The sequence below is a fragment of the Terrapene carolina genome, unplaced genomic scaffold (assembly GCF_002925995.2).
Source record: "Terrapene carolina triunguis isolate 2854851 unplaced genomic scaffold, T_m_triunguis-2.0 Scaffold30, whole genome shotgun sequence".
Lineage (NCBI taxonomy): Eukaryota > Metazoa > Chordata > Testudines > Emydidae > Terrapene > Terrapene triunguis.
Window position 1 is genome coordinate 5069622 of NW_020664381.1, and position 25016 is coordinate 5094637.

Below are 25016 nucleotides of genomic sequence, written 5' to 3' on the forward strand. Positions count from 1 at the left end.
TCCTAAAGATAAGGTCAGGATGACAGGGTGATGGATAGAGATGTTTTGATCGAACCAACATGTACAAGGTAAAGGGTGGTAGCTAACCACGTTCGAGGGGCAATACGTAACTTATTTATATCAGTGTATAAAAAGGGTCACAGAGGGGGTGTCTTTGTCCAGCCTATGGGGGAGTCAAAGGCCGCCGCTCACTGAGCCAAGTCCATTGTAACAGGCATACATGTTCTAGTGTAACTGTAGATGTTGATCCAGGGAACTAGGATAATAAACCTGGCCAAGCGCCTTCGCCACTGAACCAAGTCTGTGGTCTTCTAGGGAAGTTCGATAAAGTCTGCTTCCGAGCTATCTGGCCAAAGAGAATACACATGCAGCCAAAAACTGACAACAACACGCCCATGGTCACAAAATAAGTCTGGCAAAATCAGGAATTCAACTCATATCTCCCAATTCGCAGTCTAGTGCCTTAACTGCAAGACAATCATTCCTTTCTACAGAAATGCATATTTAGTTACAGAAAAAACTGTAACTCAAACAAACCAAGCTGCTAGATCCTGGCTCCAATGACTTCAATGGGTCTCTTCACAGTGTAAAATTAAGCCTCTGCAGGATTGCAGCCCAACACCACATAGCTGAAGCAACTCAGACACCTCATTAAGAAAGCAAAGTTGAACCTGACATGGAAAATTAATGCTGAATTTAAGCTTTAATTCTCAGATCATACTAAGAGGCTGCATGCACGTAATCCTAATAAAATATCCATATTATTCTTGCGAACATATGGTTCTCTGTTAGGACAAGAGTGAGAAATATTGCAGCATGAAACATACACACTTCTGCTCAACAGGGCTCCAAAAGAATGTTCCCAGCCATCCAAGCAAAATATAAGGGGGGGGGGGGGGGAGTGAAACAGTCCAAATGACCAAGTAAAGCAGACAAGAGAAAATACAAAGTAAAATGTTTGCTAACTTCCAACATCAGTTTACATACCTGTTTTACGTTTGTTTGAAGAACGCTTTCTAAATTTCTCACGAACCTAAAAATAAAGAAAATTTTATTTTTTGCATAGCAAGCAATAAAAGTCACAATGCACAAACCATAGGCAACATAATTCCTCTAAGCAATAGTGATTTAACTGGTTCTAAAGCAGTTTACGTTTATTTAACTTTGCTAAGGACTTTTTAAGGTCTGTCACCAAGGATTTGGAGCAATCAAATTTTTGAATTGCTCCACTCCAGCTCCGCTCCAGAACCAATAGTGACTGTTCCGGCTCCGCTCCAGCTCCGGGCAAAAACCTGCAGCTCCACTGCTCCGGGCTCTGCTCCAAAGCCCTGTCTGTCACCACTTTTCTCACCCTTTGTTGTACTAAGATATCAAGGAATAGTAATAGTGCTAGAAAACTTTGCTTTCAAAAAAAAAAAAAAAAAAAAAAAAAAAAACACGCTCTGTGGACACAGCCACAAAGATTATTTCTGTCCTCCTACTCTGAATGAAAACATTTTTAATCCCACTGTGATGGGTTGGATCACAGAAACCCCCTTTTGGCAACAGTTGGCAGCCCCGACTACTTCTACGCCTGCTTTCCTGCCCTGGCGGCTTGGGACTTCAGTGCCCTGCCTGGTTTGAGCCAGACCCGCTAGCCTGCTGCAAACCCAGACCCAGGTCTGAACCATGTCCCCTAACAGCTGTAGGCTTAATTGAAAGCAGCTTAAGAAGTGTTCCTGTCTCTTAGGGTATGTCTACACTACCGGCCGGATCAGCGGGCAGTGATCGATCCAGCGGGGATCGATTTATCGCATCTAGTCTAGACGCAATAAATCGACCCCCAAGCGCTCTCCCATCGACTCCTGCAGGCAGTCGACAGGGGCGGCGGGGGGGGGGGGGGGGAGAAAGGGGGCGGCAGCAGTCGACTCACCGCAGTGAAGACACCACTGTAAGTCGATCTAAGTACGTCGACTTCAGCTATGTTAGTCATGTAGCTGAAGTTGCATAACTTAGAACGGTTCCCCCGCCAGCATAGACCAGGGCTAACACTCAGATGCCCAACTCCCAACGGGGTCCAAACCCCAAATAAATCTGTTTTACCCTGTATAAAGCTTTATACAGGGTAAACTCAAAATTGTTTGCCCTCTATAACACTGATAGAGAGATATGCACAGCTGTTTACCCCCCCCCCCCGGTGTACTCTGGGTTAATTAATAAGTAAAAAGTGATTAAATACAGAAAGTAGGATTTAAGTGGTTCCAAGTAATAGCAGACAGAACAAAGTGAATTATCAAGCAAAATAAAATAAAACATGCAAGCCTATGCCTAATACAGTAAGAAAACTGAATACAGATAAAACCTCACCCTGAGGGGTGTTCCAGTAAGCTTCCTTTTACAGACTAGTCTCCTTCTAGTCTGGATCCAGCAATCACTCACACCCCCTGTAGTTACTGTCCTTTGTTCCAGTTTCTTTCAGGTATCCTTGGGAGTGGAGAGGCTCTCCCTTGAGCCAGCTGAAGACAAAATGGAGGGGTCTCCCCCAGGCTTAAATAGACTTCCTTTTGTGGGTGGAGATCCCCTCCTCTCTCCTATGCAAAGTCCAGCTCCAAGATGGAGTTTTGGAGTCACCTGGGCAAGTCACATGTCCATGCATGACTCAGTTTTTACAGGCAGCAGCCATTGCCCACATGCTATCTTGAATGTCTCCAGGAAGACTTATGTGGATTGGAGCCTTCCAAGATCCATTGTTCGTTAAGTGTTTTTTGATTAGGCACTTAATTTGCACATTCCTTTCTCGAGAAGATGACCAAATGCTATACTAAGGCTACTTAAAAAACAAGCAAGTACACAGCCAATATTCATAATTTTTAATACAAAAATGATACATCCATACAAATAGAATGAATAGATTCAATAGATTATAATCTTCACAGAGATATGTTACATGGCATATGTAGCATAAAATATATTCCAGTTATGTCATATATACATTCATAAGCATATTTCCATAAAGCAGGCCTGCACAACTCGTAAAGTGGCGAGGGCCATATTACTCCAAAGGAAACAGCTGAGGGCCGAACTGCCCTCCAGCGCCGCCGAACCCTCCCCCCAGCGCCACCCAGCCCCCCTAAAACACAACCCCCCCCCAGCGCCACCCAGCCCCCCTGAAACCACCCCCCCAGGCCCCCCAAACCCCCCCCCCACCCCCCCCCACCCCCCCCAAACCCACCCCCCCCCCCAGCGCCACCCGCCCCACGGAAACAAACCCTCCTTCCCTAGCGCTGCCCCATCGAAACAGCGTTATTGAACCTTGGTAATATGTTATAGCGGGCCCCTAAGGTAGTATAATTAAGGTAAAAGAAAACTGTCTTTTTGCTAGAAGTAGAATAAGATCTTCCCCCCACTTTGTAATCAATTGCCCTGTTGAATGAATGAGGTGTGAATGAGGAAGGCGTGGAAGGCAGGCACCTCCAGACAGCTGCAACCCTTGGAGAGGGGATGGGAGCCAGACCAGATCAGTAGAACAGGTCAGCCACCAACTCACCGCTCGCCTCCTCAGCCCCCCACCCCCGCCGCTGGCTCACCTGCCCCTCCCCGCCATTGCCCACCCGCTCGCCTTCCCCGCCCACTGCCTGCCCACTCGCCTCCTCAGCTCCCCTCCTCAGCTGCCGGCTCACCTGCCCACCTGCCACTGCCTGCCCGCTCGCCTCCTCAGCCGCCGGCTCACCTGCCCCCCCGCCACTGCCTGCCCGCCCGCCTCCTCACCTGCCCCCCCGTCACTGCCCCCCTGCTCACCTCCTCAGCCCCCCGGCTCGCCTACTCACCCCCCGCCACTGCCCGCCTGCTTGCCTCCTCAGCCCCCCCTTTCTCCCTGCCGCCGGCTCACCTGCCCCCCCGCCACTGCCTGCCCGCCTACTTACCCCCTGCCACTGCCCGCCTGCTCGCCTCCTCAGCCCCCCTCCCTCACCCGCTGCTTGCCTACTCACCCCCCGCGGGCTGCATGTTGTGCAGGCCTGCCATAAAGCCTTATGGGGTGCACTATCACACCCACCTTCAACACGAATGGTCTTACTATTTTCTTTGAGTAGAACTGGATGAATCTGCCTCAGGTCTGGTCTACACTACAGACCTATACTGGTATAACTAAGTCACTCAGGGATGAAAAGTCCACACCCCTGAGCGACTAAGTTATACCAACTTAACCCCCTATGTAGACAGCGCTATGGGAGAAGCTCTCCCACTGACATAGCTACCGCCTCTTGGGTAGATGGTTTAACTACACCAATGGGAGAGCTCTCTTGTGTTGACTTAAAGTCTTCATTAAAGCACTACAGCGATGCAACTGCGCCAATGCAGCGTTTCAAGTGTAGACTTGCCCTTAGAAATCAATCAACACTACTCCTCATTTACTCCTGGGGGAATTCTGCACAGAATACTGTTTCAGATTGCTTTGCTCCCCTGCAGAAAAACAGGGGAGCAAAGAAGTCTGTGGGGAACACACACCCCTTCCCCGGCAGCCTGGGCATATCTGCCTGCAGCAGCCAACAGAGATGTAGATCACGTCGGGGCGGGGGGAGAGGGAGAGTTTGAGCATGCATGGAGAGATGTTAAGGGGGCAGGGCTGGGCACACACCTGTATGCAGATCAGCAAAAGAGACTCTGTCCCTCTCCCTCACTATTGTGGTGTCCCAGGCTTGGAGGGGGTAGGGTTTTGTGAGGCAAGCTCTGTCCTGTGAAGCAGAGCAGAAATGTAACAACTAAGCAGGTAGGCATAGGCGTGCGCACGGGGTGTGCCAGGTGTGCCCAGGCACACCCTAATGCAGGGGCGGGAAAATGGCCCCACTCTCCCGACGCAGCAAGTCCGGCCGAGCACAGCAAGTTGCCGGCCCCTCCCCCACCTTCCCCCCTCCCCTGGAGCCATGCCGCTGCGCACGGAGCACTCTGGGGGCCGGGGCTGCACGCTCCCGCGGCCCAGTGTTTGGCTCCGCGGGTAGACAGACACGTTTCCCGCTCATCTGGAGCCTTGCCGCCACACGCGCAGCATTCTGAGGGTCGGGGCTGCCTGCTCCCGCAGGGCAGCGTGTCTGGTTCTGCGTGGAGCCTCATGGTAAGGGGTCCGGGGCCAGGGGGGTTGGATAAGGGATGGGGGCAGTCAGGGGACAGGGAGCAGGGTGGGTTGGATAGGGGGTGGGATCCCGGGGGGGGGTTAGGGGCAGGGTCCTAGGGGGGCAGTCAGGGGACAAGGAGCAGGGAGGCTTAGATAGGGGGTGGGGTCCTGGGGGGCAAGGGTCCCAGGAGGGAGTAGTCAGGAGACAAGGAGCGGGGGGGTTGGGGGTTCTGAGGGGGGCAGTCAGAGAGTGGGAAGTAGGAGGGACTGGATGGGGGCAGGGCTCCCTGGGTGCACACCCTAATAAAATGTACTGTGCACGCCTATGCAGGTAGGCTGCTAATGTTCCCATTGTTGGTTAATTGTTCCCATTCTTAGTCAAGTCTCCCAGGAGCCTAAAAACACATGTAAAAGCTTAAAGGCTCCTTTACGTTGCTAGGGCAGTGAAAAGGAGCCTTATAGTAAATTACAAGTATGGGAATCCTCAGCTAGGAAGATCTATGTGCTTTCTTATTTTTTTTCCCCCGCTGCCAGAGGGGTTAGACTGCAGCTCAGGATCTATTTTACCTATCCATTTTTAAAAAGGCAGGACAATGATTAGCAACACTGTATGACTTTCACATGTGAAAGTCTGAGCAATTTAAAACTACATTCTACTTTACTTTAATTTTGGTGTTCTGTAATGTAATTTAAATGAAAATCCAGGATTAAAACTGGAGTACAGGGCATTGGTTACAAAGTATTTGTAACTTAACTTTTCTGTGCATTAGGAAATGCTGAACAATTATTGTGATTTTCTGTATGGTAGTTTAAATAAATTACCAAAATAAGTGAAACTGATGTGATTATATTGCATTACTTTGACAAATAAAGTATGCAGAATTTTTAATTTTTTGGCACAGAATTCTCCCAGGAATACTCATTCAGCTATTGGTATTCACAGTCCTGCTAAACCCTATGCGTTTCAGGAAAACAGGCAATCAAACCAACAGGTCCCTTTGGATCCCTGCTCCCCTTTAAGTAATCATTGAATATGGCCAAATATGGTAAATTACACAGCTTAGTCAGACAAGATTACCACTGTGTCATGATATTACAGATGTGCTACACCTTTATACAGTCTTTCTGGGATCATACCCTTCTCACTAGGAGGCCTGGGCCTCCACTTTTCTCAAGAAAGAGCCCCATAACTCCAAGACTGCTTCGGCAGCTCTGGATGAGGTACACCAGATGTTGTGATAGCCATGTGTAGGACCCATGGATCTTGAAAGGTGTGTTGGGGGGGGGGGTGTTGATCATCGTAGCAGTGAATACAAGTCTACAGGGTCAACACTAAATGCCCCAACAACAACTACATAGGTGAAACCAGAGACAGACAATTACTGCACACTCAGATTAACACAGGAAAATGATAAAAGACGAAAACACCACATCACCTGTGGGTGAACACATTTCACAGAGTGATCACTCTATATCTGATCTCTCAGGGCTTGGCTACAGCGCTCCTGGTACTCCACCTCGGCGAGAGGAATAACGTCTGATGCGTCTTGGCTGAGACGCCCCAGCGTCAGTGTGAACAAGGTGTTGCATTAGTGCACTCTGATTGACTTCCGGAAACATCTCATAATCCCCTTAAGTCAAGTGGCCACTCTTGTAATTGTTTTGAACTCGGCTGTAGGAATGCAGATATGCCCTTTCAAAGCTCAGTTTCTGACAGCCGGCATGCTCATCTGCTCCCAGACAAAGCAAACATTACTTAGGAATGTTGTTTGCTGTCAGTGTGAGAGAGAGGCAGGGGGGAGGGGGAGTCTGAACTTACAAGACAGCATGCTGACACACTCTCAGCACCCCAAAAACCCACTCTCCCTCCCCCCACATACACACACACTCCCTGTCACAGTCCACCCCACCCCCCGCATTTGAAAAGCATGTTGCAGCCACTTGAACGCTGGGATAGTTGCCCATAATGCACCGCTCCCAATGCCGCTGCAAGTGCTGCAAATGGGGCCACGCCAGTGCGCTTGCAGCTGTCAGTGTGGACAGACTGCATCGCTTTCCCTACTGCGCTCTCCGAAGGCTGGTTTAACTCAAAGCACTCTACATCTGCAAGTGTAGCCAAGCCCTCAGTTCTTATAGGAAATCTGCACAACACCTTCAAAGGTCTGTAACCTTTAGTTCAAACTTTGCTTGACAATAAAAATCATGGACTGAATAGACACACTGAATTTATGGCTCATTACAACCATCTATAACCCATTACCAACCGCATAAACAAGCTGCCTTTCCCCCTCCGTTTTCCCCCCTCCCCATGACTGGAGGGGTGTTAACAGGCCACTTCACCTTGAATGGTCCCTTGAAATGTTTTAACTACTTACACTAACCAATCTGGTCCACCTTGTATTTAGCTGTAACACTCTAAGGGCTTGACTACACTTGCAAGTTAGAGCACATTAAATCAGCCCCGGGCACCCTAACTCCTGGTTGAGGTGTTCACACTGGCAAGGCACTTAGAGTGCCTAGATGCTGCAGCTGGAGCGCTCCTGGTAATCCACCTCCACAAGACACATAAAGCTTGCTGCGCCCTGGCTGAAACGCCCAGGTGTCAGTGCGGATGCGTTGCGTTGCATTACTGCGCTGTGATTGGCCTCCGGAAACGTCCCATAATCCCCTGAAGTCAAGTGGCCACTCTGATCATTGTTTTGAACTGGGCTGCAGGCATGTGGATATCCCCTTTCAAAGCTTCGTTTCTGACAGCAGGCATGCTTATCTGCTCCGGGACACAAAGCAAACCATTACTGTGGAATGCTGCTGCTGAGGCAGGCATTTGTGTGTGTGTGGGGGGGGGGGGGGGGGGGGGGGGGAAGGTCTACTGCTGTCTGAACTTCTAAGACAGCATGCTGACACACACTCTGCCCCCCAAAACACACTGTCTCTCCCCCCACATACAGACAACACATGCTCTGTCACACTCCCCCACCTCCCCTGGAAAAGCACGCTGCAGCCACTTGCACACTGGGATAGCTACCACAATGCACTGCTTTCTGTGGTGTTACAAGAGCTGCTAATGTGGCCACGCCACTGCGGTTGCAGCTGACAGTGTAAATACATGGCAGCGTTTTCCCTGCTGCGGTCACCGAAGGCTGGTTTAACTCCCAGCACTCTACATCTGTAAGTGTAGCCAAGCCCTAAAAATGTTTCCCAGACCTGAAGAGGAGCTCTGGCCATGTCTACACTACAAAGTTAAGTTGACTTTATGAAAGTCAACATCGGGCTTCCAAATTAAGTAAGTCAATCTTGTGTGTCCACCCAATGCTCCTTGTTTCGGCCGAGTGCATCCTCGTTAGCCGCACTTGCATCGATGCACGGAGCACTGCACTGTGGGTAGCTATCCCACAGTGCAAGTAGGCAAATGGGATTTGGGGTAGGACTTGCAATGCTTCATGTAACCAAAACACTGTCACAGGTTGTAATGGGAATACGGCTTTAGCCGCTCATGATGCATTTTCTTCCCTCCCTGCCTAATATCAACGGCAAACAAACCAAGTTTTTTTTCCCACACCTTATTTCAAAAGCCTGGGTTAGCCACATGGACACCACTGCCTGATAAGCATGGAACCCACTCAGCTGTGCACTCTTGTTTTGAGCATTACAAACACCTTATGGTGCAGTATTTCCAGAGCCGAGACAGGACCCACCGCGTGGAACATTGCGATGTCATCCAAGCAGCCCTGCTGCAAGCCTTTGAGTGAAACAAGTCACAGTTGCTAATGGCAGTCGTGCATCAACTGAACACAGCTGAGTACCGTTTCTGCTCCTGGGAAACAAGCACTGACTGGTGGGACCAGATCGTTACGCAGCTATGGGATGACAAGCAGTGGCTGCAGAACTTTGGAATGCAGAAGGCTACATTCCAGGAACTTTGTGCAGAGCTTTCGCCTGCCCTGAAGCACAGCAACACAGAAATGAGACCTGCTCTGAGTGTGGAGAAGCAAATGGCGATCGCTCTATGGAAGCTTGCAACGCTAGCTGGCCCTGCACCTCAGAGACATTCTGCACAGCTGTCTGCAGCTCCTGTTTCAGGTTACAATGCTGCAGAGATTTCAGCTCTTAGTCTTTCCTCTGCCGTATGACCTCACTCTTGGCCCTGATAATGAAAAAAGCATCCTTCACCATCTGTAATTGTGGGAAACTCTTTCTTCTCCTTTAACTCCTCAGTAAGCTTGTCCAACTCTTCTTGGAGCTGGGAGATTCCAGCCTGCTTTGCTATGTGCAGACTTTGCAGCTGATACTTTAGCAGCCTCTTTTCTTCTTTCTTCATTTCCCACTTTTAGCCTCACCTCCGAAAGCAGCTGCTCGGCCACAGGGAGACTGGCACCCGTATCCTGCCGTTGGCCAAGAAGCCTCATAGAGCTTGTCTGCACTCTTCTATTCCGGATGCAGCAGCTGCTTCAAATCCTTCTGTGTGGTGCTGTACTGTCTGCCCATAGTGTCTTTCACTTCCTGTTTTGGCTGGTTGATGGCATCTGTCAGTCACATTAATTCTGTCCAACTGCCCTTTGTGAAAAGTCTCCATAGAGAGCTATAGTTCTAGCCCAGGTTCTTCCTGCTTCAGCTCCCAGCAACTTCTCCTGTCAACCAGTTTCCTCTTCCCCTTAGCTGCCTGGTGACCATCATCCTGGCACTTCTTGGATTAAAGTGCTTGAAAGGGAATGGAGTCTTACTCAGGAGAAACTTCGTGTTAGCACTCAAGAGGCCCAACATGTAAAGATGCAGCACCAGCACTTGGATGGGCAGACAATGTTTAAAAATACTCCAAGCTTTGGCAGACAGTAAACCTGAACAAGATGGAGTTTGCCTGGGAGTTCTCCTGGGGCGATTTCTCACAGTGGGGTTTGTGACAAAGTGGGAATGTTCTTGATGTGTTATTTGAATGCTGAGTAGGGAGTATTAACCTGGGAAGGTTGCAGGGGAGTTTTGCTGGGACTGCCTGCATTGGGGAAGGGAGGATACCTGAGCATGTAACATGAGAACCCAGGAGGGGGATTGGAGGCCAGGTAACACCTCTGCCCGGGAAACTGGACAAAGGACACAAAGGCTGGGGGAGGAGCCGGAGAAAGTGCAGAAAGGAGAGGGCAGAAGAGAGTTTCAGTTTTTGAAGCTGGCTGGGAAATAAAGAGCGGAGCCCCGACCAACAGAGCTGTGGCTTCCCTGGGGCCCCCAGATGGACCTAACTAAAGGGGGTCGTGTTGTCTGTATCAGCAAGACCTGTTTTGGACTGTGTTCCTGTCGTCAAAATAAACCTTCTGTTTTACTGGCTGGCTGAGAGTCATGGTAAATCGCAGAAAGCCGGGGGTGCAGGGCCTGGTCTCCCCCCCACACTCAGTGACAGGGTTTTTTTGCCTTTCAGTCTTCAGATGTTGTATTTACTGCTCACAGAAGAGGCTCCAGGAAGGAAGATATTATGGATAGTGAGCGATCAGCTGTTGTGACCTGCATAGGATGTGCCACATTTGTCGGTCTTTCTCCCAGAGGATAGAAGCAACTTTGTCTGTACAAAGTGCAAGCTGGTCTCCAATTTGGAAGAGAAGGTTAAAGGACTAGAGACCCAAGTATCAACCCTGCATTGCATCAGAGAAAATTAACATTTTCTGGATAGAAGTCAGCGTTTGGTACTGCAGGCACAGCATGCTGAAGAATCAGAGAGGGCACTGCAGAATGGGGAAGAAAATTGGCAGCATGTGACCTCCAGAAGAAGCAAGAGGCGAACCCATGAACCCCCAATGCTGATAGTGGTAAGAAACCGTTTTCAGGCTTGAGTGGGTCACTGCAGACTACGTGGCTCTGGGAAGAAGGATAAAGGAGTTTGAGGCACAAGTATTGTTCTCGTCCATCCTCCCCGTTGAAGGAAAAGGTCCAGGTAGGGACCATCGAATTGTGGAGGTAAATGCGTGGTTGCGCAGGTGGTGTCAGAGAGAGCGTTTGGATTCTTCAAGCATGGGATGTTGTTCCACGAAGAAGGATTACTAGGGAGAGATGGGATCCACCTAACAAAGAGAGGGAAGAGCATCTTTGCAGGCAGGCTTGCTAACCTAATGAGGAGGGCTTTAAAACTAGGTTCGCTGGGGGATGGAGACCTAAGCCCTGAGGTAAGTGGAGAAGTGGGATACTGGGAGGAAACACAACGAAGAGAGTGCAACAGAGGAGGCCTCCCGATTCTTACTGAGAAAGTAGGACAATCGGCTAGTTATCTTAGGCGTCTGTACACGAACGCAAAAAGCTGGTAAACAAACAGGAAGAATTGGAAGTCTTGGCACAGTCAAGGAACTATGACGTGATTGGAACAACACAGACTCAGTGGGGTAGCTCACATGACTGGAGCACTGTCATGGATGGGTATAAACTGTTCAGGAAGTACAGGAGGGGGAGAAAAGATGGAGGAGTTGCACTGTATGTAAGAGAGCAGTATGACTGCTCAGAGCTCCAGTATGAAACTGGAGAAAAGCCTGTTGAGAGTCTTTGGGTTAAGTTTAGAGGCAAGAGCAACAAGGATGATGTCGTGGTGGGCATCTGCTATAGACCACCAGACGAGGCTTTCTTTGGACAACTAACAGAAGTTTCCAGATTGCATGCCCTAGTTCTCATGGGGGACTTCAATCACTTTGACATCTGCTAGGACAGCAATACAGCAGTGCACAGACAATCCAGGAAGTTTTTGAAGAGTGTTGGGGACAACTTCCTGGAGCAAGTGCTGGAGGGATCAACTAGAGGCCATGCTTCTCTTGACCTGCTTCTCACAAACAAGGAAGAATCGGTAGGGGACGTAGAAGTGGGTGGCAACCTGGGCAGCAGTGACCGTGAGATGGTCTAGTTCAGGATCCTGACAAAAGAAAGAAAGGAGAGCAGCAGAATACAGACCCTGGACTTCAGAAAAGCATACTTTGACTCCCTCAAGGAACAGATAGGCAGGATTCCCTGGGAGGCGAATATGAGGGGGAAAGGAGTCCAGCAGAACTGGCTGTATTTTAAAGAAGCCTTATTGAGGGTGCCGGAACAAACCATCCTGATGTGCAGAAAGAATAGCAAATATGGCAGGCGACAAGCTTTACTTAACAGTGAAATCTGTGAGCTTAAACACAAAAAGGAAGCTTATAAGAAGTGGAAACTTGGACAGATGACTAGAGAGGAGTATAAAAATATTGCTCTAGCATGCAAGGGTGTAATCAGAAAGGCCAACGCGCAAATGGAGTTGCAGCTAGCAAGGGATGTGAAGAGTAACCAGAAGGGTTTCTACAGGTATGTTAGCAACAAGAAGGTGGGATAGGCAACCTAGTGACAGATTACACTGGTCTACAATTTTTGAGAAGTAGTCTGCTTCAGAGATAAAATGTGCTATTTATTATGTATTTTGATGTGCTGAATTCAAATATGACAATTAAAACAACTGATTAGCTACTGTTTCTAAGATATTTAAGTTTTTACATTTTATGTCTATGTATATTGTGTAGATAGTAGAGTTTTAATCATAAATTGTAAACCTAGGTCTTTTCATGTGTTTATGGTTGCTTTACATGATAATATTTCACCTGGCCTGTTTATGTAACACTTTAAAAATCAGCAAAAGGGTTATATAAATAAAATTTATTATGAAACAAAAGGCAAAAAACTATTCTGTACATAGTTTAGTCCTATTCAGTGTCTACTCGGCACTTCTTGGCTTGTCTCTTGTATTCATTAAATGGAGCATCTCTTGTCACTGTCCAGCAATAGTCTGCAAGCATTGATGGGCTCCATTTGCCCTGATAGCGTTTCTCCATTGTTGCAATGTCCTGGTGAAATCGCTCGCCGTGCTCGTCGCTCACTGCTCCGCAGTTCGGTGGGAAAAAAATCTAGATGAGAGTGCAAAAAGTGTATCTTTAGTGACATGTTGCAACCAAGGCTTTTGTATGCCTTGAGGAGGTTTTCCACCAACAACCTGTAGTTGTCTGCCTTGTTGTTTCCGAGAAAATTTATTGCCACTAACTGGAAGGCTTTCCAGGCCATCTTTTCCTTGCCACGCAGTGTGTGGTCAAATGCATCATCTCGAAGAAGTTCACGAATCTGAGGACCAACAAAGACACTTTCCTTTAGCTTAGCTTCACTTAACCTTGGAAATTTTCCACGGAGGTACTTGAAAGCTGCTTGTGTTTTGTCAATGGCCTTGACAAAGTTCTTCATCAGACCCAGCTTGATGTGTAAGGGTGGTAACAAAATCTTCCTTGATTCAACAAGTGGTGGATGCTGAACACTTTTCCTCCCAGGCTCCAATGACTGTCGGAGTGGCCAATCTTTCTTGATGTAGTGGGAATCTCTTGCACGACTATCCCATTCGCAGAGAAAACAGCAGTACTTTGTGTATCCAGTCTGCAGACCAAGCAAGAGAGCAACAACCTTCAAATCGCCACAAAGCTGCCACTGATGTTGGTCATAGTTTATGCACCTCAAAAGTTGTTTCATGTTGTCATAGGTTTCCTTCATATGGACTGCATGACCAACTGGAATTGATGGCAAAACATTGCCATTATGCAGTAAAACAGCTTTAAGACTCGTCTTCGATGAATCAATGAACAGTCTCCACTCATCTGGATCGTGAACGATGTTGAGGGCTGCCATCACACCATCGATGTTGCAGGCTACAAGATCACCTTCCATGAAGAAGAATGGGACAAGATCCTTTTGATGGTCACGGAACATGGAAACCCTAACATCACCTGCCAGGAGATTCCACTGCTGTAGTCTGGAGCCCAACAGCTCTGCCTTACTCTTGGGTAGTTCCAAATCCCTGACAAGGTCATTCAGTTCATCTTGTGTTATGAGGTGTGGTTCAGAGGAGGAGGATGGGAGAAAATGTGGGTTCTGTGACATTGATGGTTCAGGACCAGAAGTTTCATCCTCTTCCTCGTCTGACTCAAGTGAGAATGATTCTGGTGCATCAGGAACCGGCAGTCCTTCTCCGTGGGGTACTGGGCGTATAGCTGATGGAATGTTTGGATAATGCACAGTCCACTTTTTCTTCTTTGACACCTTTCCCAACTGGAGGCACCATGCAGAAGTAACAGTTGCTGGTATGATCTGTTGGCTTTCTCCAAATCATTGGCACTGCAAAAGGCATAGATTTCCTTTTCCTGTTCAACCACTGGCGAAGATTTGTTGCACAAGTGTTGCAGCATATGTGTGGGGCCCACCTCTTGTCCTGATCTCCAATTTTGCAGCCAAAATAAAGGTGATAGGCTTTCTTAACCATAGTGGTTATACTGCGCTTTTGTGATGCAAAAGTCACTTCACCACAAACATAGCAGAAGTTATCTGCACTGTTCACACAAGTACGAGGCATCTCTGCTCACTTTGGCTAAACAGAAATGTGTCCCTTTGCAAAATCAAACACTGACAAAGAAGAGAGCACGACACTGTATGATTTCTAAAGCTGATATAGGGCAATTTGTTCAGCAGAGTGATGTAAACTTCGTTATGATTGCATCATCCATGACTTCTAGGAATAACATGATGCAATTCATATCATGTATGACGCAATACCAGCTTCAGATTGCATCATTCATTGTTTTGCCTAAAAAGCAAGTACTGTCCAAACCCAGTCATAGATTTATTCATAGATCCAGTCAAAGATGTATTTTAGTCATTTCTGGTTTAAATTGAGATCCTTTCCCTTTATAACTCACTTATCCTCCGCCATTCCCAAGTCAAGGGTCGTATATACTGACCCAATAACATATCTTGAAAACTAGAGCCAATCAACAATTTTAAGCATAATTTTCGTTCTCAGTGACCCAGAATTCGTAAAGTTTGACTGCATTTATTTCAGAAGCATTTTGGCTGTAGAGCAGTGTTATGTGGGAAAAGCTGAAGTACTCAATGCTTTTTTTGCCTCAGTCTTCACAGACAAGGTCAGCTCCCAGACTGCTGCACTGGGCAGCACAGTATGGGGAGGAGGTAAGCAGCCCTCATTGGTGAAAGAACAGGTTAAGGACTATTTAGAAAAGTTGGACATGCACAAGTCCATGGGGCCGGATCTAATGCACCCGAGAGTGCTGAGGAAGTTGGCTGATGTGATTGCAGAGGCATTGGCCACTATCTTTGAAAACTCGTGACAATCAGGTCCCGGACAATTGGAAGAAGGCAAGTATAGTGCCTATCTTTAAAAAAAAAAAAAAAAGGAGAATCCGGGGAACTACAGACCAGTCAGTCTCACCTAAGTCCCTGGAAAAATCATGGAGCAGGTCCTCGAGGAATCCATTTTGAAGCACTTGGAGGCAAGAAAGGTGATCAGGAACAGTCAACAGGGATTCACCAAGGGCAAGTCATGGCAGACCAACCTGATTGCCTTCTATGAGATAACTGGTTCTGTGGATATGGGGAAAGTGGTGGACGTGATATATCTTGACTTTAGCAAAGCTTTTGATACGGTCTCCCACAGTATTCTTGCCAGTAAGTTTAAAAAGTATGGATTGGATGAATGGACTATAAGGTGGATAGAAAGCTGGATAGATTGTCAGGCTCAATGGATAGTGATCAACAGCTCAATGTCTATTTGGCAGCCAGTATCAAGCGGAGTGCCCCAGGGGTCTGTCCTGGTGTCACGTTATTGACTTAAACTGGGACCATATAGAACATGGTTGCAACCAAAGTCCTGTAATGGCACCAAATCTTGTATAAAGGGGGTCAAATGAGGTGTCTAAGGTTATGGTTTGCTGCTTATGATTATGCTATCTATATGTGTGCATCAATTTTGTAGTTGAAGTTATGAATATTGGCTCTATACTGTCTGTATTTCAAAATTATGCTATGCTTCTGGGAGACATCCCAGACAAGTTGGTGTTAGCTCTGCCTAGCCTGCTTGATGGCCCATTAAGGACCATCAGCTATACAACTGACCCATTGAAAGAAGGCAGATAAGCCTTGTAACTCAGCAAAGTATGCAGGGACCTGCCCATGTGATGCAGACTCCATTTTGCTGTAATTTTCCACAGTAAGAACAAAGAGGTGTTCTTACACCTGGAAAAGACTATAAAAGACTGATGCCTCATCTCCATCTTGTCTTCAATCCTGCTTCATACCTCTGGAGGGACTTTGCTACAAATGGAAGCTCTACACAAAGGACTAAATCACCCATCCCAACTGGGGATGTACTCCAGAGACTTGATTTAAACCTGCAGTTTATTTCATCCCTGCTTCAAGCCTGAACCAAAAACTTCGCCATTACTGTATGTAATTGAGAGCTAGAATTGGTTAAATGGAATCATCTATATATTTTTCCTTTTATGAATAAACCTTTAGATTCTGAAGGATTGGCAACAGCTTGATTTGTGGATAAGATCTGATTTGTATATTGACCTGGGTCTGGGGATTGGTTCTTTGGGATCGAGAGAACCTTTTTTCTTTTACTGGGGTATTGGTTTTCATATCCATTTGTCCCCATAACAAGTGGCACTGGTGGGGATACTGGGAAACTGGAGTGTCTAAGGGAATTGCTTTTGTGACTTGTGGTTAGCCAGTGGGATGAGACAAAAGTCCTCTTTGTCTGGCTGGTTTGGTTTGCCTTAGAGGTGAAAAAACCCCAGCCTTGGGCTGTAATTGCCCTGTTTTAAGCGATTTGTCCTGAATTGGCACTCTCAGTTGGGTCCCGCCAGAACCAGCATTGTTACACCTGGGGCCAGTTTTATTCAACATCTTCATTAATGATCTAGATGATGAGATGGATTGCACCCTCAGCAAGTTCGCAGATGACACTAAATTGGGGGGAGAGGTAGATACGCTGGAGGGTAGGGATAGGGTCCAGAGTGACCTAGACAAATTGGAGGATTGGGCCAAAAGAAATCTGATGAGGTTCAACAAGGACAAGTGCAGAGTCCTGCACTTAGGACAGAAGAATCCCATGCACTGCTACAGGCTGGGACCGACTGGCTAAGCGGCAGTTCTGCAGAAAAGGACCTGGGGATTACAGTGGATAAGAAGCTGGATATCAGTCAACAGTGTGCCTTTGTTGCCAAGAAGGTTAATGGCATATCGGGCTGGATTAGTAGGAGCCTTACCAGCAGATAGAGGGAAGTGATTATTCCCGTCTATTTGGAAGTGGTGAGGCCACATCTGGAGTATTGTGTCCAGTTTTGGGCCCCCCACTACAAAAAGGATGTGGACAAATTGGAGAGAGTCCAGCGGATGGCAACAAAAATGATAAGAGGGCTGGGGCACATTACTTATGAGGAGAGGCTGAGGGAACTGGGGTTCTTTAGTCCACAGAAGAGAAGAATGAGGGGGGATTTGATAGCAGTCTTCAACTACCTGAAGGGGGGTTCCAAAGAGGATGGAGCTAGGCTGTTCTCAGTGGTGGCAGATGACAAAACAAGGACAAATGGTCTCAAGTTGCAGGGGGGGAGGTCTAGGTTGGATATTAGGAAAAACTATTTCACTACCAGGGTGGTGAAGCACTGGAATGGGTTACCTAGGGAGGCAGTGGAATCTCCATCCTTAGACGTTTTTAAGGCCCAGCTTGACAAAGCCCTGGCTGGGATGATTTAGTTGGGGTTGGTCCTACTTTGAGCAGGGGATTGGACTAGATGACCACCTGAGGTCTCTTCCAATCCTAATCTTCTATGATTCTATTATTCTTAGACTTTGAACTGCACAGCTTTTCACATGCACTACTCTCACCAGGGCCGGTGCAAGGAAGTTTCGCGCCCTAGGCAAAATTTCCACCTTGCGCCCCACCCCCCCCCCCCCCGGCCCCCCCCCCCCCCCCCCCCCCCCCCCTGCAGCAGCTCCCCACCCCGGGGAGCCGTGCGGCAGCTCCCCACCCCAGCTCACCTCTGCTCCGCCTCCTCCCCGAGCACACCACCCTCGCTCTAATTCTCCTCCCAGGCTTGCGGCGCCAAACGGCTGATTGGCGCTGCAAGCCTGGGAGGCGGGAGAAGTGGAGCGGCGACCATGCGCTCGGGGAGGAACACTGTAAAAAAAAATTGGGGGCACTGCTTTTTGGCACCCCCAAATCTTGGCGCCCTAGGCAACCGCCTAGTTCGCCTTAATGGTAGCACCGGCCCTGACTCTCACCTCTAAAGCAGCAAGAAGAGACCTGTACTCAGACTCCTTTGCATCTGCTTTCAGCCTTGAGTAAATATTTGCTTTCCTGATCAGTCATCCTGTCTCTTGGACTCTTGACTTAAGCTACCCCATCTCTGAGCCTAAAAAAAAAGTCAGGATTTCTTGGCCTTGCGTATTGGCCACCGCTGTGAACAGTCTCTCCTGGTCAGGCAGCATCTGGTCTTTGACATCTTATTCAGGTTTACTGTCTTTCAAAGCTTTCAGTATTTTAAACATTGTCTGCCCATCTAAATGTTGGCATTGCACTCTTACCTGTTGGGCTTCTTGAGTGCTAACACAAGGTTTCTCCTGAGTAAGGCTCCATTCCCTTTCAAACACTTTAATCCAAGACCTGACTAAATAATTTCCCTCACTACTTGCTACTAGCCCAACCTACATGTCAGATAGTTGATCGGCTTGCTTCCCTTGCTCAAATAATTTCCCCAGGAAAACCTACATTTGCATCTGCAAACTGGATAACTGCTTCACCATCTCATTTGCATTCTTGCCCCACATGCTCCCTGGGACTCTGGGAACTTTGGGACCTAGGCTGATCTTGCCCCCAAGCTTCCTCAGCCTGGGGCCCTTTCTTTCTTTCCCGGCAAGTGCTGGGACCATCAAGCCCTTCAAACTTCTGATGTTCTTCTGCCCTGTGGCTACAAGAAAAATCAGTGTATCCCCGATAAATCAGAGTGGGGGGGAGGGTGAACCCTCTGGTCAAGCTCTAGCCCTGGCTTCTATACTGTGAGTTTCCTGTTACACAACTTAATGCATCCCCATTGGGAGGTCCCCTCTGTTTACAGTTCAAAGTTCTTGCCAGGCAATGTCTCTTTACATGCCCCAGTTCGCCACATTTCAAGCACATTAACCCTAGGACAATCACTCTTCTTGGCCACAAACTGTTTTGTGTCAGTCTCTTTAAGAGACATCAGGGTCTCTTGCTTCTGAGACTAGACATCCTTTGTGACCCAGCCCTTTCTGGGTGTGCCACAGTACTCTGCATCAGCCAGTAATCTCCCTTGTTACTCCAGGGGCAAACCCAACTTGCATGCCCCCTCTTGCCCACAGTACTTGCACCCCCTTAGCAGGACCATCTGACTTCTTTCCCTTCAGCGTCTGTGACAGCCTACATGGACTGCTGGGCTCCCCGCCAAGCCTGTGACAAGTGCTCCTTGAGTTGTCACTGCTGCTCCTTCTGCAGATCCAGAATATACGATATTTTTCACTCAAGATGAGTGTAAGCATCGCTCCGTGTTATCATTCCTACATGATGGGAGGGGGCCTCATACCCCACTTCTAGTACCATACCATAACAAGGGCCCTCATCCTAGAGTATCCCCTGGCAGCCCAGTGCAGCCCCACCATTGTGTCTCTGCCTCAGTTTCCCTGAGTGAAGGTTTTATGAAGTCCAATGAGATGCATATATTCAACATCACCCCTTCAGGGGCCTAGTTTATTCAACCCCAAAGGTGGAATACCACACAAACAAGTCTCCACTTCAGCATCTCTAGTAGGTAGGTGCAAGGGCTGAGCCAGCATTAGTCTGTCAACCTAGTTATGTCCCACGTCCCTTACTAGTAAGGCCTTCATGACCTGGAACCCTTTTCTAGAGTCCAGGGCCTCTTCTTACTAACTGGGGGAGGGTCTCTTCTCCTGGGTCAAGGCCAAACTGCAAAGACCTTTCCTCAGGACAACATCTAATTTCTCTTTTCCAGGGCTTCTGCCTGTTGAAGTCTTTCACGGGAGCCAGGTTTCTCTGAGCCTAATCATTCATAGTCCTTCCTTCCAGAAACTCTCCCACTGAAGAACATTCTCCCTAGGTTTCCTTCATTGGATTCCCATCCCCTCTGGGAATTGCTTTCTTTATCACGCCCAGGTGCTTCACTGCCTAATTAAATGCCTTCCAATTACTCAGTAAGCCAGATGAACCTGAGTTGCCTCATCCACCCTAGTGCAGCCTGTCAGAGGTAAGCCAAGCCCCTGACTCCTTCTGAGGGCCAGATACACTCATATAGCTTATTCCCAAAGTGGAAGGGGAATAATCTATACTGGTATAGATCATCTTCATATAAGTATAACTGTGTTCTGATTAGGTACCATACCAGTATAATGATTTAAGTTATATATTTAAAAAAAAAAAAAAAAAACCAACCTACATCCTGACAGCTATTCACATACAAAATCAGTGTGCAGATCACCTAAATAAGAACCTCCATTAGGCATCCTGCCAATCCCTTACATATTAATAGTTACTTACCAATTCACAGCATTGTTTACCATAAAAAGTGATTCCACTGAAGTCTGATTCCAATGTAGTTACTTCCATAGTGCATGTCCCTGGGGAGAAATAAAGCCAGAAATGCATTAGAAAAAAACCCCTCAATTTGTATATTCCTCTGAGAATGCTTAGAATGTCTGCAAAATTAAGTTATAACCTAATGTGAGGGGAAACGATCCATTCAGCTGTGAATTTTAGCTTTCCACTCAGGATTGTATAGAAGTGAGGGGGGAGGGATAGCTCAGTGGTTTGAGCATTGGCCTGCTAAACCCAGAGTTGTGAGTTCAATCCTTGAGGGGGCCACTTAGGGATCTGAGGCAAAATCAGTACTTGGTCCTGCTAGTGAAGGCAGGTGGCTGGACTCAATGACCTTTCAAGATCCCTTCCAGTTCTAGGAGATAAAATAATAAATTAATGGAGATATCCTAAGTCCAGATAACCAGTGTTATTATTTGAGGAGTCCCAATCACAGACCAGGACTGTACAAACACAGAACAAACACAACCCCTGCGCCAAAGAGTAGTATAAAACTAGAGACAAGAGATGGATAGACCGATGGGGGAAAAACACAGGAAACCAAGGGACAATATTGGTCAGCATGATCATATGTGGACTCAGCACACCAGCAGCTTGTTGTCAAGATTTTTTGTAGGCTTCATGACTCGGGAAAGTTTTTCGCATTGGACCACAGAGAACAGTCAACTTCATAGAAATTTGTCTCTCCATGCCAAAACTGACCCAAAACACTTTCTTTGTAATTTGCGTTTTACAGCCTGTGCTTTCTTCACTGATCACAGACAACTATGAACACGAACACAAATTCATAAAAAGCTTTTGGTTTGGATCAAGAGCAAACTGTCCTGTGATCACTCTCTCAGGCCTTGGCTACACTTGCGAGTTACAGCGCTGTAAAGGCTCCCCCAGCGCTGTAACTCACTCACCGTGCACACTGGCAAGGCATTTGCAGCGCTGTATCTCCGTGGTTGCAGCGCTGCATGTACTCCACCTCTCCAAGAGGAATAGCGAGTATTGCGCTGCCGCTGCAGCGCTGCAGCGCCAGTGTGGCCGCCCAATGCGCTGTGAATGGCCTCCAGAATTATTCGGCAGTATCCCACAATGCCTGTTCTAGCCACTCTGGTCATCAGTTCAAACTCTACTGCCCTGGCCTCAGGTAACCAGCCATGTGACCGACCCTTTACATTCTCCGGGAATTTAAAAAATCCCCTTCCTGTTTGCTCAGCCCGGCGTGGTGTGGAGTGCTATCAGCGAATCTTTCCAGGTGACCAGGCCTCCACGCGCCAAGCGAGCCCCAGCATGGAGCAATGGCGAGTTACTGGACCTCATCAGTATTTGGGGGGAGGAAGCTGTACAGTCCCAGCTGCGCTCCAGCCGTAGGAATTACGATACCTTCGGGAAGGTATCAAAGGACATGATGGAAAGGGGCCATGACCAGGACGCCCTGCAGTGCAGGATTAAAGTGAAGGAGCTGCGCAGTGCCTACCGCAAAGCCCGCGACACAAACGGCTGCTCGGGTGCTCCCCCCGCGACCTGCCGATTCTACAAAGAGCTGGATGCGATACTTGGGGTTAACCCCACCTCCACTCCGAGCACCACCATGGACACTTCAGAGCCGGTGTGGGGTGGGGGGAGGAGGAAAACGGGAGTGATGGTGGTGGGCCAGATGGAGACACCCCGGAATCCCTGGAGCCATGCAGCCAGGAGCTCTTCTCGAGCCAGGAGGAAGGTAGCCGGTCGCAGCGGCCGGTACTTGGTGGAGGACAAACAGAAAAGTAGGTTCCCGGTAAGCGGGTTTTTGGGGGAGGGGGGGAGGAATTTTTTCGGCGCGAGCTCTTTGGGAGAGGAGGGTTAGGCATGCATGCCTAGATGCGGAATAGTGCATTGATGTGGTTTATCACATCGCGGTAATCAGCCTCGGTAATCTCCTTGAATGTCTCATCCAGATCGTGTGCAATGCACTTGCGCAGGTTTATCGGGAAAGCCACCGTGATCCTTGTCCCAGCCAGGCTAACGTGTCCGCGCCACTGTGCCGCGGGGACCATTGCTGCACCCAGGCAAGCTGCATATGGGCCAGGGCGGAAGCCGCATTGCAGTAGAAGACCCTCCCTTGCTTCCCAGGTCACCCTCAGCAGCGAGATATCGTCCAGGACGAACTCCTGTGGAAAATGTTGGGACAGTGTTCAGTGTAGGTGCCCCCTGAAGCTGTTGGCTCTCCCCAAGGCACAGAAACCCAGAGGACAGTGCAGCCCTAAAACAATCAGTCCCCCTTACTCACCATTTTGAGGCTCCCGTGGGATGCGTGTGCTCTGTTTTGGACGGGAAAATTATGCTAATGTGTAGACCCTGTGTGTTTTCTACTCCTTAAGTGCGGGGGGAATCATTACTCTGTCTGGTATAAACAATGCTGCCTCTGTTAAATGTTTCATTTTGCCTATACAGCTGCATCAACCTTGAGACTTCAGCCGTCCCTCTTATCGCCTGCTCAGAGACTTCAAAGACTCAGGAAGAGACCGCGAAAAAGCAAAGAAGACATGCTGCAAGAAGTGATGCGGCAATCTATTAAAGAGAATGAGAAAGCAAAGGACTGGAGGGAGAGAGAAAGCAGGATCCGGCAGGAAAACGCAGCGCACCGGCAGCAAAGCACTGATAGGCTCATAAGCATCCTGGAGCGCCAAGCAGATGCTATCCAGGAGCTGGTAGCCATGCAGAAAGAGGAGCAGTACCGCAAACGCAAATGCCACCCCCCCTACAGCCCTTGTCCCAAAACTCTTTCCGTTGTGCCCCACTGTCACCTCCAACCCACTTTCCCCAACTTCCGTGTTCTTCATGCCACCCACTGCCTCCAACACCAGTATCTTCACCACCCAGCCCTGAAAACCACTCAACCCCCATCACCATGCAGTATAGCTGTCCTGAAGTGCAGCACTCACTGCACAGCACACCAGACAGGACATACGCGAATCTGTGATTGTACTGTTCCCCACTCCACCGCCTTGTTTCTTTTCAATAAATAATTTTTTTTTCTTTTCAATAAATGGATTGTTTGGCTTTGAAAACATTCTTTATTATTGCATAAAGTAAAAGACTCCTTAGCCCAGGAAATAAACAGGCACTGCAAGTCTGCTTGTCTGCTTAGCAGATACTGATTCCTAAAGATTGGAATTACTGCACTTCACTCCCGTGCAGGACACCAGATATCACTGCTGGTTTTCAGCCTCAAATTGCTCCCTCAAGGCATCCCTAATCCTTGCAGCCCCGCACTGGGCCACTGTAATAGCCCTGCTCTCTGGCTGTGCAAATTCAGCCTCCAGATGTTGAACCTCGGAGGTCCATGCCTGAGTGAAGCTTTCACCCTTCCCTTCACAAATATTATGGAGGGCACAGCACGCAGATACAACCGCGGGGATGCTGTTTTCGGCCAAGTCCAGCTTCCCATACAGAGATCGCCAGCGGCCCTTTAAACGGCCAAAGGCACACTCCACAGTCATTCAGCACCGGCTCAGCCTGTAGTTGAACCGTTCCTTGATGCTGTCAAGGCTCCCTGTGTAGGGTTTCATGAGCCACGGCATTAACGGGTAAGCAGGATCTCCAAGGATCACAATGGGCATTTCAACTTCCCCTACCGTGATCTTCCGCTCTGGGAAAAAAGTCCCAGCCTGCATCTTCCTGAACAGCCAAGTGTTCCGAAAGATGCGTGCGTCATGCACCTTTCCGGGCCAGCCTGTGTTAATGTCAATGAAACGCCCACGGTGATCCACAAGCGCCTGGAGAACCATAGAGAAATACCCCTGCCAATTAACGTACTCGGATCCTAGGTGGGGTGGTGCCAGAATAGGAATGTGCGTCCCATCTATCGCCCCTCCACAGTTAGGGAACCCCATTTGTGCAAAGCCATCCACTATTTCTTGCACGTTACCCAGAGTCACGGTTCTTCTGAGTAGGATGCGATTAATGGCCTTGCAAATTTGCATCAACACGATTCCAGCGGTCAACTTTCCCACTCCAAACTGGTTTGCGACCGACCGGTAGCTGTCTGGAGTTGCCAGCTTCCAGATTGCAATAGCCACCCGCTTCTCCACTGGCAGGGCAGCTCTCAATCTCGTGTCCTTGCGCCGCTGGGTGGGGGCAAGCTCCTCACACAGTCCCATGAAAGTGGCTTTTCTCATCCGAAAGTTCTGCAGCCACTGCTCGTCATCCCAGACTTCCATGACGATGTGATCCCACCACTCGGTGCTTGTTTCCCGAGCCCAAAAACGGCATTCCCCGGTGCTGAGCATGTCCGTGAATGCCACAACCAATTTCGTGTCGTACGTGTTACGCGGCGCGATAGCATCGTCGGACTCCTCACCCTCACTCTCACTGTCACTTTGGATCTTAAGGAATAGTTCGACACCCAAACGTGACGTGCTGGCGAGACTCATCAGCATACGCCTCAGCAGTTTGGGCTCCATTTCCCGCAGACAGATCGCGCTGCACAGAAACCGTTGAAAGATGGCGCCAAAG

At 48.4% G+C, this 25016-nt stretch overlaps 1 protein-coding gene across 1 annotated transcript in view; it reads right to left on the reverse strand.

Moving 5' to 3' along the window:
* The window catches only part of LOC113406394 (E3 ubiquitin-protein ligase TTC3-like), a 136207-nt gene that overhangs the window by 109468 nt on the left and 1723 nt on the right, over nucleotides 1-25016 (reverse strand). The window contains exons 2-3 of the mRNA XM_029911395.1: nucleotides 20475-20554; nucleotides 988-1033 (exon numbers count right to left, since the gene is read on the reverse strand). Coding sequence (XP_029767255.1) covers nucleotides 988-1033; nucleotides 20475-20543 — 115 coding nt within the window. The 5' untranslated portion in view covers nucleotides 20544-20554. The remainder of the gene's footprint in view (nucleotides 1-987; nucleotides 1034-20474; nucleotides 20555-25016) is intronic.